This window comes from Betta splendens, chromosome 10, assembly GCF_900634795.4.
Source record: "Betta splendens chromosome 10, fBetSpl5.4, whole genome shotgun sequence".
In the NCBI taxonomy this organism is placed as follows: domain Eukaryota; kingdom Metazoa; phylum Chordata; class Actinopteri; order Anabantiformes; family Osphronemidae; genus Betta; species Betta splendens.
This window is the reverse complement of record NC_040890.2, coordinates 11,536,444-11,549,802: the sequence shown is the minus strand read 5'-3', so window position 1 is coordinate 11,549,802 and position 13,359 is coordinate 11,536,444. Positions and strand designations below refer to the sequence as shown.

The 13,359-nt window shown below is 41.4% G+C and overlaps 3 protein-coding genes across 4 annotated transcripts in view; all 3 read right to left on the bottom strand.

Annotated features, from left to right (window-relative positions):
- The window catches only part of LOC114864326 (protocadherin gamma-A11-like), a 265,898-nt gene that overhangs the window by 241,838 nt on the left and 10,701 nt on the right, over window positions 1–13,359 (bottom strand). The window lies entirely within an intron of this gene.
- On the bottom strand, window positions 5,512–9,584 carry LOC114864352 (protocadherin beta-16-like). The gene has a single exon (XM_029165188.3). It carries the CDS (start codon window positions 9,582–9,584, stop codon window positions 7,125–7,127), a length of 2,460 nt encoding a protein of 819 aa, XP_029021021.1. The 3' UTR covers window positions 5,512–7,124.
- LOC114864371 (protocadherin gamma-A11-like) lies at window positions 10,149–12,563 on the bottom strand. Its single transcript, XM_029165205.3, has one exon. The coding sequence runs from the start codon at window positions 12,541–12,543 to the stop codon at window positions 10,159–10,161; it is 2,385 nt and encodes a 794-aa protein (XP_029021038.1). The 5' UTR covers window positions 12,544–12,563; the 3' UTR covers window positions 10,149–10,158.

The window sequence follows — 13,359 nt, the reverse complement described above, 5'->3', positions numbered from 1 at the left end:
AAAATCATGGCACAGAAAAATGTTTTACTTCTAAGAACATAGTTTTCTCTAAATGTATTTATATTACTGGCAGTAATATGTTACTTTTTTTAATATCATTCTCCTAAAGACATATTACAATATCAAGGCAAGTCAAAGTCTGTGCTTCCTGTGATAGTCAGGTAAAATGTACAAAACTGAAAGGCTTTGAGGTTTGAGTAAAAAAGTCCTACTGTTTGAAAGTTATTTGTTTATCTTTAAAAGTCCACAGAAAAACATTCATTAAGTAGGATCTGTATTTAGATTCAAGTACAATATCAGTCTAATTTAGTAATTGTACGAATGCAGAACTCATCAGGAGCAGTCGGGAACTTTAAACTCATGTAAATTGTGATTTATATTACAATCAATAAATACTTTGTCGGCTTTGTTTTCAAATGCAGAACACAAATCTATTTGCTTTCAACTGTCACCATGTAAAGATGACCTGCGTTGGTAAAACTACCATTTGTTTTACCAAAGTACTCATCACATTACTGTACATATAACTCTGCACTGTCTTCAAGTGGCTTGTATCAAGCTTTGGGGTCAATTGTCCTCACTCAAAGGCTTTTCTCCCACAATATTAAAGAAATCGTCAATTAAGATAGTTATTAAAATTGCCATGCATTTGAAACTGTATCTATATGATGCAGGTATTACCTCTAAAAACAACATTTAATGCTGTGTGAATTTATTTCAATGTAACTACCCTTATTTGTCTTTTACGCTAATAATTATTCTGCATTGGTTCCCAGCACTTCCCAAAATATTAATTATGAACCTAAATCTGTTAAAGAAAGGGTTTCTTGTCACTACAAGATAAGTCACTAACTGCATCATAACCTAACAATATGTGAAGCAAATCTGAAAATGTTTACACCGCTCTGCTTCTAATCAAACTGCCTTTGTGTTAAAGCAAAAGAGCATCTGGGACAAACAACGTCCAACAAATGGTCTAAGAAATTCACAAGGGAACCTTCTTCCAAAGAGTCTAAATCTTGGAACATCGTAAAAACTAAATCCTGATAGATGGAAATAAGAGAATCACCATCAAAATCAGACCTATTTCACATTGTTTGAGGACAAACGGTCTCGTACAAAAAGAGAACCAAAAACAAATCAGATTTGTTTAAAAACCCTGAGAAATGATTAATCGCACCAATGAGCTCTGCACCAGTTAACCAGATACTCCTACTTTTGTACACTAAAATGTAAAACGTGTAAAATGCTAATGATTTCAGGAAGATTGATTTTGATGGTAATGGTGACTTTTGGATGATAGCTTGTCTGAACAATGTAGTAAATATTAAAACAGATTATTCAACTACTAAACAATTAACTTACACAGATGCTACCTGTTTTTTTTTTTTTAAACTGCAGAGAAAAGTTATCTTCCATTGACGGTAGATTTCAGCAGTATGAAATCAATAGACTTCAATAGAAATAATCGTGAACATGTATTACTGTTCAACAAAGCAGGTAAAAATGAAGGATTAGCACCAAGGACAGAGGCACAAAGCAAACCATTGAAAAAACGGAACCTGATAAACTAAAAGTAACAGAGTTAGTTGCTGGTTTGTGCATTTTTAATCTGTTTTACTTATTTAGGACACGTAACAGAGCAAGTGCCTACCTCAGGAGAACCATCACAATCTCCAAAAGCATCAGCAAAGTCTGACGGACTCTTCCTCAGAGTCTGGTCAGCAGGCAGCGTGTTGTCATTATAGGATGACACAAACTTAAAGTCACTGGTTCCTGGTACACACTGACACCATGAGATTTTTTTTGGTACAACATGATTCATTTTTTATACACGTGTAAAAGCTCCAGTCGGTCAAAGAAAACACTAGTTTCATCGCAAACCACGGTCAACATTCCAGATTCGGTTTAGGTGTGTGGTAAAGATATATTTTAAGCACTAACACTAAACCGCTGAGGCCACCACTTAACTGATATTGACGGTACACAACATAATTGAGTCAGTAGACACTAATTTGTTTTGTTAAACAACTTTTGACGCGAGCACGGAGTAAAAATCATTCCATCTGTGCTCTACCCCAGTATTGACAACTACAAACATCCGAGAGCACTCAAACACAAGTAGCACGTCAGTCACAACTAAGGACAAGATCAGGTGCATCTTGAGTCGCAGAGTCGCAGTCTTACACGCCTCTCTGCATGTTCTCTACAGCCGCGACCCACTCTTAGTCTTAGTTATCGCAGAGAGACTGTGTCTGCTTCTCGACCACCTAAACTATACAAGTCACAAACAAATCAAAGAGGAGTGACTTACCAGAATTTAATAAACATCAAAACAGTTCCTCTTACGGAACAAAGTAATAGTAAGCTAATGAAGTGTGGTTTATTAAATATCAGATCTCTCTCATCTAAATCCTTTTTAATAAATGACTTGATAAGTGACCATCACATAGATCTGTTCTGTCTCACTGAAACCTGGCTGCAGCAGGATGAATATGTTACTTTAAATGAGTCCACTCCAATGAGTCACATCAACTATCATGTTCCAAGAAGTACAGGTAGAGGTGGAGGAGTAGCAGCAGTTTATAAATCAGATTTATTAATTACTCCTAAACCTAAACATAGTTATAACTCATTTGAGAGCCTCACTCTAAGCCTTTCTCACCCAGACTCTAAAACTCAGAAACCAGTTGTGTTTTGTATTGTTTACCGTCCTCCTGCTCCATATTCAGAGTTCTTAACTGAATTCTCTGAATTCTTATCTGACTTAGTTCTTAGCACAGATAAAGTCATTGTAGTGGGAGACTTTAACATTCATGTAGATGTTGACAGCAACTGTCTCAGCACTGCTTTTAACTCCTTAATAGACACTATTGGTTTTACACAGCAGGTAAATGAACCCACTCATCGTTTTAACCACACTCTAGATCTTGTCCTGACATATGGAGTTGAAATTGATAATTTAATAGTTCTTCCCCAAAACCCTCTGTTATCTGACCATTTCTTATTAACTTTTGAATTTAGCACAACTGACCCTATAACAGCTGGAAAGAAATGTTACTATAGCAGATGTTTATCTGACAATGCTGTTGCCAGATTCAAGCAGATGATTCCATCATCTTTTGCCTCAATGTCTTGCAGATACACAGAGAACAGTCACCTTAATCCTTATGAACAGGTTGATTGTCTTGTAGATGATGCTGCAGCTTCTCTACGTACAATGTTAGACACAGTGGCTCCTCTGAAGAAGAAGACAGTGAATCAGAGGAGGTTAGCTCCGTGGTATAACTCAGACATCCGCAGTCTAAAGCAAAGGACTAGACAACTAGAAAGACAGTGGCGTTCCAACAAAATAAATGTAAACTGCATTGCATGGAAGGACAGTCTAATGAAATATAAAAAAGCACTTTGTGCTGCTAGAAAAACATATTATTCCTCCCTAATTGAGGAAAACAAAAACAACCCCAGGTTTCTTTTCAGCACTGTAGCCAGGCTGACAAAGAGTCATAGCTGTATTGAGTCTACTATCCCCTTAAATCTCAGCAGCAATGACTTTATGAACTACTTTACTAATAAAATTATTATCATTAGAAAAAACATTCAGCAGCGACTTCTTCCAAATGACAGAAAGCACTGTCTAGATCCATTAACTTTAAATTTATTAAATCCTCTGTCTTACCTAGACAGCTTCTCCCCCATAACTCATATGGAGTTAACCTCAATAATCAACTCTTCCAAGTCGTCCACTTGTCTTTTAGATCCAATCCCAACCAGATTACTCAAAGAAGTTCTACCTTTAATCAGCTCATCCATATTAAATCAAATCAACCAATCTTTACAACTAGGCTATGTACCACAGGCTTTTAAGGTGGCTGTGGTCAAACCTCTATTGAAAAAACCAACCCTTGACCCTGGACAACTAGCCAACTATAGGCCCATTTCAAATTTACCCTTTATTTCCAAGATTCTGGAAAAAATCGTGGCTAAACAATTATCTGACCACCTTAGTGGGAATAACCTGTATGAAGATTTTCAGTCAGGATTTAGAAAACATCATAGCACAGAAACAGCTCTGGTTAGAGTCACTAATGATCTTCTATTAGCTTCGGACAATGGTCTAGTTTCTGTCCTTGTCCTGTTAGATCTTAGTGCTGCATTTGATACAATTGATCATCACATTCTATTACAGACACTAGAACATAGAATCGGGATTAATGGAACAGCATTGGGATGGTTTAAATCCTATTTGTTGAACAGATTCCAGTTTGTTCATGTTAATGATAAATTCTCCACACGCACAAGGATTAGCTATGGAGTTCCACAGGGTTCTGTGCTGGGTCCAATTCTGTTTAGCTTATACATGTCTCCTCTAGGTGAGATTATTAGAAAGCATTCTATTAATTTTCATTTTTACGCAGATGATACTCAGCTATACATGTCCTTGGAACCAAATGAAACAGATCAACTAGTCAAAATTCAGGGTTGTTTAAAAGACATCAAATCCTGGATGTCCCAAAACTTCCTTCAACTAAACTCAGATAAAACCGAGATTCTTATTGTTGGGCCTAAAAATCTGAGAGAGACACTATTGAGTCAGATAGCCACCCTGGATGGCATAACATTAGCTTCAGATTCTACTGTGAGGAACCTTGGTGTCATGTTTGACCAGGATCTCTCTTTTACATCATACATTAAACAAATCTCCAGAACCGCCTACTTCCACCTTAGAAATATAGTTAAAATCAGAAGCATCCTCTCTCAGAGCGATGCAGAGAAACTGATCCATGCATTTGTTACCTCTAGGCTGGACTACTGTAACTCCTTACTCATAGGATGTCCTAACAGCTCCTTAAAAAACCTACAGCTCATTCAAAATGCTGCAGCCAGAGTTCTGACAGGACTTAGAAAGAGAGATCACATTTCTCCTACATTAGCTTCTCTGCACTGGCTGCCTGTAAAATGTAGGATAGAATTTAAAATTCTCCTACTCACATACAAAGTACTCAATGATAAAGCTCCTTCTTATCTTAAAGACCTTATAGTTCCTTATGCTCCCAGCAGAACACTTCGTTCTCAGAGCGCTGGGCTACTTGCGGTTCCTAGAGTGTTTAAATGTAGAACAGGGGGCAGAGCTTTTAGCTACCAAGCTCCTCTCCTCTGGAACCAGCTCCCTCTTCAGGTTCGAGAAGCTGACACACTCTCCACCTTTAAGATTAGGCTTAAAACCTTCCTTTTTGATAAAGCTTATAGTTAGAGATGGTTCAGGTCACTGGCAATTATTGTTAGTCACAGGAACCATCTCTTAGTTAAGCTGCAATAGACATAGACTGCTGGGGGACTTAATTTATACACTGAGCTCCTCTGTTTCCTTCTACCTCCTCTGTCCCATAACCTCCCATCATTGTCCCATGTTTAACTAACCTTGTCTCTTTCTGTCCAGTAGTTGTGCTTCTCTCTCCCCCCCCCCCCCCCCCCCCCCCCCCCCCACCCCCACTCTTTCTCCCTCTCTGTCCTCACCCACAGGTATCATTGGACTCAAAGTTTGGTGTCTGTGATGGGCAGCTGCGGATCCAACCATCCTGCCTGCATCCAGTCCCTGGTCCTACCATCCTGCCTGTGCTCTGTTGTTGCTTGTTGTTGCTTGTTGCTGTTGCTGTGCTTTTCTATCTCTCTATCCTCTCACCCCAACCGGTCGAGGCAGATGGCCGCCCACATCCAGTCTGGTTCTGCTGGAGGTTTCTTCCTCGTTAGAGAGGGAGTTTTTCCTCTCCACTGTTGCTGTCAAATTAAATGCTTGCTGTATGTGGGATTTGTTGGGTTTAGTTGTGTGAGGTTTTAAACCTTACTTTGTAAAGTGCCTTGAAATAACTTTGTTGTGATTTGGCGCTATATAAATAAAATTGAATTGAATTGAATTGAATTGAGGTGATGTATTACGCTGAAAAGTAATTCTCCTTTATGGCAAACCTTAAACAGATAACAGTAATCAACAGCTGCTATGAAGGTGCAGGAGAAACGCCTATTTAATTCGAAAAGTTACATCAAACGCAAAACTTTCTTATAATAATAAGGCAATACTTTTGTTCAAGTCTGCAAGAGCATCGGGATTACTATGTTTGCACTTTAGTTTTAATGGACGACACATTGTCCAGTCAAAATAAAATTTAACAATCTTGCATTCACAATTATTTAGAAATGGTCGTGGTCAGATAAAATGTTAAACCTTAAAAAGTGAACCTGCAAGGATATTTAAAATGTCGACATTTAAAAAAAACAGGACAAACCTAGTAACACATAACCATTAAAACAAAATGATTGATGAGGCTTGGGTTTGCTTATCTTACTTGAACACTAAATATCGACATACAACATGATATTCACAATAAACTTAACACTTCTGAGTCAATGGAGTAAACTAATGCTACAGCATCACAGCAAGATGTAAGCAACGAACATAATCAGTTTGATACGACAGCATTTATCAATGAAAGGCAACAGCATAACACAGAAAAGTCACACTAAAATAAAAAAGATCGTCAAAGAAAATTCAGCACCAAGGACAGAGACAACGATTGTAGCTGGACGCAAGTCCCTCCACAGAAAACCACATTGGGACCTTCAATGAAACTGAAAAAAGTGCAGAAATAAAATTTGCTAGCTTTAGCACATATAACTAAAATATTAATGACTAAAATGGGCAACAAAGTCTATAGTTAGTAAGTTTGTCTGCAAAGTTAATATCACGTGCAGGCATATTTTTATGGCAAACCACTATAATGAAGTCAATAAAATCTCATTAACATAGTAAGGGAGAATAAATTAAATAAGACATAAAACAGCTGTAGCAATGCTGTAAATATACTGTCCAAGTCAAAGAAGATCAACTAAATGCAAGACCAACAACTGTAAGGAGAGCGACAGAAAACCGTGACGTCAAATTGAGCGTCTACAAAACGACAGCCCACAACAAACGCAGACACTGAAATTAGAAAAGTGTTACAAGTAACCAGCCGTCAGCCTGTGTACAATTGCTGACATTGCCAATTCACACAGAAGTGAACAAGCCTAGTAGTTAACGTTAACTGCGCTGCTTGTTTTTAAGGCGTACTAAGCGATGTACGAAATTAATAAAAAGAAGAACGACACGAAAGGCTGTAAATCACTGGTTCGACAGATCTTACAGTGGTGACATGACAAGTGCCTACCTCAGGAGAACCATCCGAATCTCCAAAAGCATCAGCAAAGTCTGAAGGACTCTTCCTCAGAGTCTGGTCAGCAGGCAGCGTGTTGTCATTATAGGATGACACGAACTTAAAGTCACTGGTTCTAGAGCCTGTTGTCAGGTAGGCGTCATAGTTGTAAGTGCTGCGTAAAGTTCCTGTGCCGTCAACATCTGCGTAATTAGGAGGGAGATAAGCGCTGGGGATGGCTACTGCTCCGTCAAACAACAGTCTGGGCTTCCTCCTACGACAGAACCTCACACCCAGGATGATGATGATGAAGGTCAGGAAAAACGTGGACACGGACACCAGAGCAATGATCAGATACGACGTCAGCTTGGAATTCTTCTCATCGTAAGAAATGTCCTTCAGTTCTGGCACCTCAGCCAAGTTATCAGAGATCAGTAAATACATGGAACAGGTGGCAGACAGAGAGGGCTGTCCGTTATCTTTCACCGACACAATGAGGTTCTGCTTCATGCTGTCAGACTCTAAAACGTCCCTCTGCGTCCTGATCTCTCCGCTGTGGACACCGATGGTGAAAAGTCCCGGATCAGTGGATTTGACTATGTGATAGGACAGCCAGGCGTTCTGTCCGGAGTCCGCGTCCACCGCTATGACTTTGGACACCAGAGAGCCTCCGTGTGCAGCTTTGGGGACCAGCTCGGTCATGAACGAGTTGCCCTCCGGGGCGGGGTACAGTATCTGAGGAGAGTTGTCGTTCACATCCGACACGAACACACTGACGGTCACGTTGCTGCTGAGAGGAGGAGAACCGTTGTCTCTGGCCATCACGTGCACTTTAAAACTCCTGAACTGTTCGTAATCAAACGACCTCACAGCGTGGATCACCCCCGTGTCTCCGTTCACTGACACATAGGACGACACCGGGGCACCGTTCACCTCAGCAGGTAACAGAGAGTAGATCACGGTACCGTTCTGTCTCCAGTCCGGGTCTCGAGCAGCAACGGAACATAAGGTGGAGCCAGGTTTGTTGTTTTCACTCACATATGCGCTGTAGGACTGTTCCTCAAACGCAGGTGGGTTGTCGTTGACGTCAGCTACAGATAAGTGAACGGTTTTAGAGGAGGACAGAGGAGGAGAACCCTCGTCAGTGGCACTGATGGTAATGTTGTAATCAGACACTAGTTCACGGTCCAGTTGTCCTGTGGTCACCAGAGAATAATAGTTTTTAATGGAAGGAACTAACTTGAATGGGACATTTTGCTGGATGGAGCAGCGAACCTGTCTGTTGTTCTCAGAGTCTCTGTCCTGTACGTTAATGATGCCCACCTCTGTACCAGGTGACACATCTTCAGGTATGGGGTTACTCAGTGATTTTAGATAAATAATAGGTGGGTTGTCATTTACATCAGTAACATCTATTATGACTTTTGCATATGAGGTTAAGCCCAAACCATCTTTTGCTGTAACACGCAGTTCAAATGATGACGCTGTTTCAAAATCAACTGTACTCTTTAAATTTATTTCGCCTGTCTTATGATCAATAGTAAACATGGATTTCACTTCCTCTGACATGTGTCCAAATTCATATGTGACATCTCCATTGACCCCCGCGTCTGCATCGGTAGCAGTTACTGTTGCTACAACAGTTCCTTGAGGAGAGTTTTCGGGTACGCTGGCTTTGTAAATTGCCTGGCTAAACACTGGGACGTTATCATTAGCATCTAGCACAGAGACGCGAATTAAAGCGGTGCCTGACCTCGGTGGAGAACCTCCGTCAAGCGCCGTGAGAATCAAATCTAATTCTGTTAAAACCTCCCGGTCCAGCTCTTTGTTCAGCACAAGCTCCACGGAGTTGGTTCCAACGCCTAAAATAAAATTGTCATTGTTTTGTAATTTGTACGTTTGAATTGAATATTTGCCTATGTCAGCATCATGTGCTTCTTCTATAGGAAAACGCGCACCTTTAACCGCAGATTCCCGAATATCTATATGGATTAATTCTTTGTTAAACTGAGGAGAATTATCGTTTATATCCTGGACATGCAGACTAATTCGATGCAGTTCTAACGGGTTCTCTAACATGAGCTCTTGTTTCAGCACGCAGGACGCTTTGTCTCCGCAGAGGCCCTCTCTGTCAATCCTCTCGGCAACAGTCAGATCCCCGGTTCGTAGGTTTATGTCACAATAATGTTTGTCACCTCCATCGGTATCAATGCGAGCCTTCCGGGTTGATAGTCTATTGGCTTCAAGACCCAAATCTTTTGCAATGTTTCCGATCACGGATCCGCGCTTCAACTCCTCCGGAAAAGAATAGCTTACATCTCCATTTGAGACGTGGAAAAATAGGAACAATATAGCAAGACCACCGATTCTCCAGAAAATACCGGTGACTGCCATCACGACTCCGATCAAAACAATAAGGTTTCCGGCTTAGTTTACAGGACCGGAGCGAAAAAAATAAACCAGAATCACCACGTTCATAAAGCAAGTATCTGCCTCTCTCGACGATCAGTTGGAGAACCTTAGTCACATTATGCTTCGACAATAGTGGGTGGATATTGACACAAAAATATCAGCTGGTGCATAGCGACACCGTGAGTCAACGTCATATAATGCACACTGAGCAAAAATCATTAAACCATAAGCTGCACACTCCTAGAAGCAGACACCTATGCACAACATTTAGATCTAAACAAGGGTTTGTAGGAAATGATTGTGTTCTAATTTAAGAAATAAAGTGTAACATACAAATCAGCAAAAAGAAACAGCAGGACAGCTTCAGTTTAGCACCATAGAGCCACAACGAGAAACACCTGAGAGAGAAAACCAAGAACCTGCAGCTCCGGAAAACGCAATATTAGAAACCGCAAAATAGCACCAAGGACAGCGTCAATCTCTTATGGTCAGAACAAAAGAGAGAGACAGTGTGTGAAAAATGAAAGAACAGGAACATATGCAACATCACAAACTACTAAGCAAACACATTTGTTCCTACCTCAGGAGAGTCATCACAATCTCCAAAAGCATCAGCAAAGTCTGAAGGACTCTTCCTCAGAGTCTGGTCAGCAGGCAGCGTGTTGTCATTATAGGATGACACGAACTTAAAGTCACTGGTTCTAGAGCCTGTTGTCAGGTAGGCGTCATAGTTGTAAGTGCTGCGTAAAGTTCCCGTGCCGTCAACATCTGCGTAATTAGGAGGGAGATAAGCGCTGGGGATGGCTACTGCTCCGTCAAACAACAGTCTGGGCTTCCTCCTACGACAGAACCTCACACCCAGGATGATGATGATGAAGGTCAGGAAAAACGTGGACACGGACACCAGAGCAATGATCAGATACGACGTCAGCTTGGAATTCTTCTCATCGTAAGAAATATCCTTCAGTTCTGGCACCTCAGCCAAGTTATCAGAGATCAGTAAATACATGGAACAGGTGGCAGACAGAGAGGGCTGTCCGTTATCTTTCACCGACACAATGAGGTTCTGCTTCATGCTGTCAGACTCTAAAACGTCCCTCTGCGTCCTGATCTCTCCGCTGTGGACACCGATGGTGAAAAGTCCCGGATCAGTGGATTTGACTATGTGATAGGACAGCCAGGCGTTCTGTCCGGAGTCCGCGTCCACCGCTATGACTTTGGACACCAGAGAGCCTCCGTGTGCAGCTTTGGGGACCAGCTCGGTCATGAACGAGTTGCCCTCCGGGGCGGGGTACAGTATCTGAGGAGAGTTGTCGTTCACATCCGACACGAACACACTGACGGTCACGTTGCTGCTGAGAGGAGGAGAACCGTTGTCTCTGGCCATCACGTGCACTTTAAAACTCCTGAACTGTTCGTAATCAAACGACCTCACAGCGTGGATCACCCCCGTGTCTCCGTTCACTGACACATAGGACGACACCGGGGCACCGTTCACCTCAGCAGGTAACAGAGAGTAGATCACGGTACCGTTCTGTCTCCAGTCCGGGTCTCGAGCAGCAACGGAACATAAGGTGGAGCCAGGTTTGTTGTTTTCACTCACATATGCGCTGTAGGACTGTTCCTCAAACACAGGTGGGTTGTCGTTGACGTCAGCTACAGATAAGTGAACGGTTTTAGAGGAGGACAGAGGAGGAGACCCCTCGTCAGTGGCACTGATGGTAATGTTGTAATCAGACACTAGTTCACGGTCCAGTTGTCCTGTGGTCACCAGAGAATAATAGTTTTTAATGGATGGAACTAATTTGAATGGAACATTTTGCTGGATGGAGCAGCGAACCTGTTGATTACCATCAGAATCTGGGTCCTGAACGTTAATGATGCCCACCTCGGTACCAGGTGAAACATTCTCAGGTACTAAACTTGTCAGAGATTTAACAGATATTACAGGGTCGTTGTCGTTAACGTCAGTGACATCCACTGTCACTTTTGCATATGAGGACAATCCTAGACCATCCTTTGCTTTAACGCGCAAATCATATGTTGCAACGGATTCAAAGTCAATTGCTCCAATTAATTTTATGTTTCCACTTTTACGGTCAATGCTGAATATTTTCTTCACATCCTCTGAAACATGTCCAAAGTCATAAGTCACGTCTCCATTTACTCCCTCGTCTGCATCAGTTGCACTCACTGTCACTACCACCGTATCTACAGGAGAGTTTTCAGGCAGATTTGCTTTATAAACGCTCTGACTAAACACTGGTACATTATCATTAGCATCCAGCACAGTGACGTGTATAACTACGGTTCCTGATCTCCGAGGGGAGCCACCATCTAGAGCCGTAAGGATCAGATCAATGTTCTGCTGTTTTTCACGATCAAGCTCTTTATCAAGAACGAGCTCGATTGTGTTTCCATTAGTGGCCAACACGAAATTCTCATTCTTTTTGAGGCTGTACTGCTGAACTGAATTCTGTCCTACATCTGCATCGTGCGCCTCTTCGATCACAAAACGAGCTCCCCTGACTGCGGACTCTTGAATTTCTAGATTTATTGCCTCATCATTAAACTGTGGAGAATTATCATTAATATCTTGAACATGCAGACTAAAAGGGTACAGCTCCAGAGGATTCTCCAGGACTAGGTCGCGTTTTATTACACAGGACAGCTTTTCTCCACAGAGCTCCTCTCGATCAATCCTTTCGGCAACAATTAAATCTCCAGTACTTAGGTTTATGTCACAGTATCGTTTCCGATTCCCTGCGGCATCAATACGGGCATTTCTCAAAGACAGTCTGCTAGAGTCCAGGTTCAGATCCTTCGCTATATTCCCAATCCGTGATCCGCGTTTAATTTCCTCCTGAAATGAATAGTTCACGTCCCCATTCGCGACATGACACAATGAGAAGAGAGCGAGGTAGAGCGTTTGAAGACGCATCTTGGCAAAACCTCCAGGAATCGAGTGTGCTGCGAGTTCAGATCCAGTGCTAATTAGACTGTATGTAGGTAAAAACCAAAATATAAACGACAGCCTTCCCGATCGACTCTGGTTGAATAAAAAGAGCAATGGCAGCTGAAAAATAGTCTACACAAAAGAGGGTGGAGTGGAAATCCTTTCCATAAACTGGCAAATGGCGACACCGTGAGCAAAATTACAACATCGCCAGCTGAACACAAAAGCTAATACTAATATTGACGTTGTTCTCCATAATGATCAATCATAATAAAATGTATAAAACGTTAAAGCAGTACTGGTATAAAAAACATTTTGTTCAATTGTTATAATGGCTTGGCCACCAAAACAACACTATGACCTCTGTAAACCATCGTATTGTTCACCAGTCTAATAATGAAGGAAATTTACATTTGACAATAGCACAAAAACTTAGAAATAAATAAAAAGGGAAGAACAAAAGCACACGAAGGAAAACAGATTGTGTCCCTTAATTAAAAACCCAAACTGTTAAAACCTTGAAAAGATAGCACGAAAAGGTCCCACACATAACAAAAAAATGCTGTTCGGAATAAATGAAACAGAGAAAAAAAAAGAGGATGTGGAAAGGAATGAGAGGGGAAAATAAACACAAATGCATAGGTGGAATCAAGTAACCATAAGCAGCAATTCAAAGCAGGAACAGCCACCAGCAAAGCTCAAGCATGTCTGAATCTGTCCATTTATGTACGACACGTGCTAACAGGTAAACCAGCCCCTGGTGATCAAATATCAGGCATTTCAGGGTATTTAAAAAGGACA